Source organism: Rutidosis leptorrhynchoides, chromosome 10 (assembly GCF_046630445.1).
Source record: "Rutidosis leptorrhynchoides isolate AG116_Rl617_1_P2 chromosome 10, CSIRO_AGI_Rlap_v1, whole genome shotgun sequence".
Taxonomy (NCBI): Eukaryota; Viridiplantae; Streptophyta; class Magnoliopsida; order Asterales; family Asteraceae; genus Rutidosis; species Rutidosis leptorrhynchoides.
In genome coordinates this window covers 159759853-159766680 of record NC_092342.1, presented here as the reverse complement: position 1 = coordinate 159766680, position 6828 = coordinate 159759853, and the positions used below count along the sequence as shown (strand labels likewise).

Genomic DNA, 6828 nt, shown 5'->3' with positions numbered 1-6828 from the left:
TATGAAGTTTGCATGTTATTGAGAAATGGAAATGAAAATCTTGTGGTCTATTATTACGATTTGATAAATATATAGGCTAAACTTATAACTCACCAACATTTTTGTTGACGTTTAAAGCATGTTTATTCTCAGGTGATTATTAAGAGCTTCCGCTATTGCATGCTAATTTATGGACAAGAGTTTGAGTCAGCATGATTGTATAATATTGTTTAAAAACTGCATTCGAAGACATATATTGATGTGTAATATTATTGTAAACCATTATGTAATGGTCGTGTGAAAACGCTATATTTTAGATTATCATTTTTGATAATCGTCGTAATATTTTAAAGGTTATGGTTTGTTTTAAAATCGAATGCAGTCTTTGAAAAACGTAGAGGTCAAAACCTCGCAACGAAATCAATTAATATGGAATGTTTATAATCAATATGAACGGGAAATTTCATGTTTTCACTTACATTTGCTTTGCCTTTTGCACTTATAATATGCATATACATGACTATGTATATGATCAAGTCCCCCCAGTTTATTGAGTTATATTTTCGCAGGAAATATAACATTATAAACTTTAAAAAAATGTAGTTAGAATATCCATGTAAACGATCCACGATAAGAATTAGCGCAACAAATATATTACCGTTAGACGTAGGCAAAATAACTACTATATTTGCGTTCCTAGAGTATTTCCATGCGTTTTATACCCGTTAAATTGAACCGTTGCATTTTTAATTCACCTATATATATATTGGTGATCATTAGTTGAAAAATTCACATTGCCATCATTCTTTCTTTCTCTTGCATAAAAAATCAATCTTTAATTTACAACTTCTAAGTTCTTTCACTTTGCAAAAATGAAGATCCAAGAGATTTGTTAAGCAGAAAACCCAAAGAGTTTCATCGCCAAGTGAAAATTCCCTCCTCTTCATCCAAGAAGGATGCTACTGCAACCACTCTAGAAGAGGTTAACAGAAACAAGCGTAAGCTTGTGTCACCTATTCCTTTTCAAAAGAAAAGGTCCAGGTCAAGCACTAAAGAATTGGTTGAGAACCCAATTGTTTTAGACTACAGTTCTGAAGCCAAAACTAGTAAGTTTGCTCCCGCATACAATTTTATGATGTAACGATATTCCACATTATTTCAATGCTTATTAATTAAACTGCATTTGTGTGCATTTTTGCAGCTGATCAAAGTAGCACTCCTCCGGAGCCAAGCCAGCTATCCCTCACCAAGTATGAGGACATGTTTCGTACTCCCACAAATCCAATAAGTTCAATGAAGATCGATGGTCTTCCTGAAAATTTCTGCGCCACCCCATCTGCTGCAACGGAGCAATATCAGCAGATGAAGCTGGCGATTCCAGATGACTTGCGTCAAGAGTTTGCAAAGCTCAACTCTGTTGACGCTTATAACTGCGTCGTGCAAGATTTTTATATGGCCTTCAATTCGGCCTTCGACATGATTTCTCGTCAGGAGCAAATTTACGGTTTATTAAAGAGCAAAAAGCTCAAACTTGAAGAGGATCGTGCCAAAGCAGCCCATGCCCAAAAGCAATGTGCCACTCTTTCAGCAGATCTTCAAGTTGCCAATGAAGCTGCGAAAGATTTGAAGAAACCAATGTCTTCGAAAGCAATTGATGAAAAAACTTTGATAGCGGCCAACGCGACCATGAAAGAGGAGCTTGTCAAGCTCTCCAAGCAGCGCGATGAAGCAAAGTTCGCGAAAGTAGCTGTGGAATTACAATTTTCTCTGCTGCGCCAACACTTGCCCTTCTTTGGGAAAAAAGTTATGGATTCTTGTCGTGTTTCTGATTACTTTCATACATACATTGCTGCACTTCAGCAACGTGAACGTGTGAATTTTTATCTCGCCTTTCCGAAGTTTGCGAGATACCAGATCCGCTACCAGATGATATAGTGTAGCTGGTTTGCAGTCCTGATGAGGCGCATGACCTTTTTGAACAGCGAAGGCGGATATAAATAAAATCCCCATCCCTAAAGTTCTCGCAATCATCAAGAATAAAGAAGCAACAGTTGAGGATATTATCAATGTCGACTTAAATAGCGCAGATTAGGGCTTAGTTTGTAAGCGCAATTAGTAGCGCATATATTTTGTAACAAGTTGCACAGCTTTCTCTGCGTCTTTTTATTAAATAAAGTTTCACATATTTCAATTGCAATTGTTTATTTTTATAGCGCTTTGTTTCATTTTATATTCATAATTTCTAGACTTGTCCTCTGCAATTTTGATATTCATTATTGTGCACATAATAAATATTTACTGTTACGAAACAATCTTTAATCGTATATTTATATACATTATGAATCTACTAAGTCCGCTGAAAAGATCCTTAGGCAAATAATGTGTTGAAATTACACCAATTGTGTTATTGCGAAGCATATAAGTTGGGCAAATTCACAATCTTAGGAAATAATATGCATAAGTTCCATCATTTCGCTAACACTTTAATAATAATTTATGATCCATTATAGCGGGCTTTTCCTTCGCTATTAAAAGTACTGCGTGTTTACTCTGTTTATGGACTTTAACCATTTTACAAATAACAGAGTTACACCTACAATACAATATGTATCATTCGCAATAAAGTAAAGTACTTGTCATTTATTTGCAAAAATTGCATATACATCTCTCATTACAGAATTTCAACAATTTAAATTTTTCTACGCGAAAATCATTGCGCAATTAGAAACTATGTGTAATATCTTTTCAACAATGTAGCGTGCCATGCATTAGGAATAGTTCTTCCTTCAACATCTGCGAGCTGATAAGAACCAACCGCATCTATTGCTATTATTTTGTAAGGACCTTCTCAATTGGGTCCCAATTTACCAACATTTTCTGCGCGACTTGCTTCATTATTTTTCAAAACCCACTCGCCAACATCAAAGGCAAAAGCACGCACCTATTTGTTGTAATATTTCACAATCTGTTGTTTGTTATTCGCTTCTCTTATCGCAGCTATCAATCTGCGTTCCTCAACAAAATTCAAATTTTCGCACAAAGCTTCATTGTTTGCAGTTTCATCAAAATTGGCAACCCTATGCGTTGGCACGAGGATTTCAGCAGGAATCATTGCCTCTGAGCCGTACGCTAGACTGAAGTGTGTTTCGCCGGTACTCTTTTTAAAAGTTGTGCGATATGCCCATAGCACATTAGAGAGTTCATCAACCCATCCAGTGCGTTTTTCATTTAAGCGCTTTTTATGCCGCTAACAATGTCACGGTTAGTAACTTCGCACAACCCATTAGCTTGCGGGTGTGCAACTGAAGTAATTTTTTGAATAATATTCATTTCTTCGCACCAACTTTTAAAAGGATCTTTCGCTATCTGTGCACTATTATTGCTCACAATTTCGAGGGGAATACTAAATCGGCAAATGATATATTTCCACACAAAATTTCGCACTTGCACTCCTGTAATAGTGCGTAATGCTTTTGCTTCCACCCACTTGGTGAAATAATCTATTGCCACAATTAAAAATTTTACATTCCCTGCTCCCGCAGGAAATGGCCCCACAATATGAATGTCCCACTTGTAAAATGGCCATGGCGAATTAACTGGAATCATGTCATGCCGTGACATTCTACTCCGCGACGCATGCCTTTGGCAACTTTTGCATCTTTTTACTATTTTTGCAACATCATGATATAAGGTTGGCCAAAAGTAACACATTCGCATAATATTTGACGCAATGGTTTTGTAACCAGAATGTAGCGCGCAAGAACCGCTATGTACTTCTTCAATGAGCATTTCTGCCTCTGCTGGACCCACGCACCGTGTTAATGGTCTATAATAGGATTTTTGATATCATCATTTTCAATGATATACATAGAAGATCAGATGCGCGCTAATCTGGCCTCATTTTTATCTTCGGGTAGTGTATTATTGCGCAGATTTGCAATTATAGGATCCATCCAATTTGGTTGCGTTTCTTCGACAACCGCAAAAACTAATCTGACATCAATTGCTTTATTGGACAGCTCTTCAACCCATACTTGTTTTTGAAAATGCGAAAAAGTTAAAGACGCCAACTTACTTAATGCGTTAGCTTTTTTGTTTTGGCTCCTTGAAGCTTGCGCAAGCTCAAAATGCTCAAAATTTTCTGCAGCTTCCTTTAACAAGTGTAAGTACTTCTGCATAGAAAGTTCATGCACATCAAATGATCCATTAAACTGATTTGAAACCAACTATGAATCAACATATGCACGTAATTTTATGATATTCATTTTATGAGAAATGTTTAATCCGGCCCGTAGAACCTCATACTCAGCCTCATTATTTGTAACATCAAAATTAAAATACAATGCGTATGTATGTTCTTCACCACTTGGGCTTGTCAAAACTAATCCTGCGTCTGCGCTTTCTGTACATGATGCACCATCAGTAAATAAATCCCAAGTTTCACCTTGCGTAGGTTTCAATTCTGTTCTTTCATATATTACCTCTAATTCGCCGGTCATTTCTTCGAGATAATCCGCAAGAAAATGCCCCTTCACAGAAGTTCGCAGAAGGTAAGTTATTTCATAGGATCCTAACTCAATTGCCCATTTGGCAAGCCTTCCAGATATTTCAGGCTTATTTAAAAATTGTTTAACCGGTAAATCAGTTAAAACATGAATAGGATGCCCTTGAAAATACCACCGTAATCTTCTTGAAGTTAAAAGTAACGCGTATACAAATTTCTCCATTGGCGTATAGTTAATTTCACTTACTACAAGTGCCTTACTGACAAAATAAATTGGTTTCTGCGTTTTGTCACGTTCTGCCACCAAAACTGACCCAAAAGCCTCATTTGCAATTGAGACATAAAGAAACAAAATTTCGCACTCTAGAGGCATAGTGAGCATAGACAGCATCGCGAGAAACTGCTTCATTTCTTGAAAAGCGCATTATGCTTCATCGGTCCACACAAAATTTTTCTGATTTAAACATCCTTTCAGCGTTTTAAAGAACGGCAATTGTCTTTCCGCAGCCTTTGACAAGAACCTGGTTAGAGCCGCTAACTTGCCTGTTAGACTTTACACTTCATTTATCGTTTTTGGCGCAGTCATGTTTTCAATCGCAACTATCTTTTTGGGATTAGCCTTAATGCCTTGATCAGTAACATAATATCCCAAAAACTTTCCTTATTTTTTGTCAAAACTGCACTTTGAAGGATTTAGCCTCATATTAATTCTTTGCAGATTCTCAAATGTTTCCACAACATCCCGCAAAATTTGATCTTGTGTTTTACTTTTAATAACTAAGTCATCCACATACGCTTCAAGATTGCGCCCAAATTGACTTTCGAATGCGCTATCTATCAATCGTTGATATGTTGCGCTAGCATTCTTAATGTAGTGACCCGAACTTTTCCATGTTTATATATATTAAATGAAATTGATATTTACATGATTAAGTGTTTCCAACATGTTAAGCAATTAAACTTGTTAAGACTTGATTAATTTAAATAGGTTTTATATAGACAATTGACCACCCAAGTTGACCGGTGATTCACGAAAGTTAAAACTTGTAAAAACTATATGATGACATATATATGATTATATATATAGTTAACATGATATTATGATAAGTAAGTATCTCATTAGGTATTTTAACAATGAGTTATATACATAAAATTGAGTTTATTGAATTAAGATACTCGAAACGATATATATAACGATTATCGTTATAACAACATCTTACTAAATACATATGAATCATATTAAGATATTTATACACTATGTTTAATCATGATAAATGATAAGTAAACATGTCATTAAGTGTATTAACAATGAACTACATATGTAAAAACAAGACTACTAACTTAATGATTTCGAAACGAGACATATATGTAACGATTATCGTTGTAACAACATTTAACTGTATATATATCATACTAAGATATATTAATATATCATAATATCATGATAATGTAATAATTTAACATCTCTTTAGATATAATAAATAATGTGTAACAACCCTGATTTTTTCGTTACTTCCGTTAACCTTCCGTTAGTTTATTTAACGGCGATTATTTAACTTTTATCCGTTTACGTGTATTAAATGCGTACTTGATCTTCGGAGGGTTTTAATAATTGATATGGGTTGATATTAATTCAAAAAAATATTTTGGATAATGAAATACGATAAAAACGATACGATTTTGATAAAAGCTTTTTGAGCAACGAAACGCTCGGGTTTATTTTAATAATTAATTTTATTAATTATTAACATTTTAAAATATTTAATTTATTGGGTTTTTAATAAATTAGACAATTGGTTGCGTTTAACGATCGGGTTAGCGTTCCGGGCCTTCGGTACGACAAAACGGCACTTAAAACGGACCATGATTACACGAGATTGCAAAACGAGAGCCCGGTCTAACAACCCGTCCTAATCCATCCAGACAAAGTCCGCATCGATTATAAATAATTCACAACAGTTGATTACATCACGAGGTACTTGACCACTATATGATACATTTTACAAACATTGCGCTCATTTTTGAAAAGATAATCTTTCATTGCATCGAAAGTGGATGGCATGCATACCATTTTATAATATATCTAACTATAATTGACTTAATAATAATCTTGATGAACTCAACGACTCGAATGCAATGTCTTTTGAAATATGTCATGAATGACTCCAAATAATATCTTTAAAATGAGCAATTGCACTGCGGAAGATTTCTTTCGTACCTGAGAATAAACATGCTTTAAAGTGTCAACCAAAAGCTTGGTGAGTTCATTAGTTTAACATAAATAATCATTTCCATCATTTTAATGGACTACAAGATTTTCAATTTCAGTTCTTATAAATAAATGT

The 6828-nt window shown here is 34.8% G+C and overlaps 2 protein-coding genes across 2 annotated transcripts; both read right to left on the bottom strand.

Annotated features, from left to right (window-relative positions):
* Positions 1 to 2920: 2920 nt before the first annotated feature.
* LOC139870693 (uncharacterized) lies at positions 2921 to 3600 on the bottom strand. The gene is made up of 2 exons (XM_071858476.1): positions 3424 to 3600; positions 2921 to 3226 (listed from the first exon to the last, which is right to left on the bottom strand). Exons 1-2 carry the CDS (start codon positions 3598 to 3600, stop codon positions 2921 to 2923), a joined length of 483 nt encoding a protein of 160 aa, XP_071714577.1.
* Positions 3601 to 3854: 254 nt separating this feature from the next.
* Positions 3855 to 4892, bottom strand: LOC139870692 (uncharacterized). Its single transcript, XM_071858475.1, has 2 exons — positions 4278 to 4892; positions 3855 to 4190 (listed from the first exon to the last, which is right to left on the bottom strand). Exons 1-2 carry the CDS (start codon positions 4890 to 4892, stop codon positions 3855 to 3857), a joined length of 951 nt encoding a protein of 316 aa, XP_071714576.1.
* Between the last annotated feature and the right edge of the window lie 1936 nt (positions 4893 to 6828).

Coding starts and splice junctions, on each gene's coding strand:
- LOC139870692 (XM_071858475.1), bottom strand. CDS start 4,892: ATGAAGCAGTTTCTCGCGATGCTGTCTATGCTCACTATGCCTCTAGAG. Junction 4,191..4,277: donor ATAATGAGGCTGAGTATGAG/GTTCTACGGGCC, acceptor GTTTCAAATCAG/TTTAATGGATCATTTGATGT.
- LOC139870693 (XM_071858476.1), bottom strand. CDS start 3,600: ATGTCACGGCATGACATGATTCCAGTTAATTCGCCATGGCCATTTTAC. Junction 3,227..3,423: donor GCACTATTACAGGAGTGCAA/GTGCGAAATTTT, acceptor TGACATTGTTAG/CGGCATAAAAAGCGCTTAAA.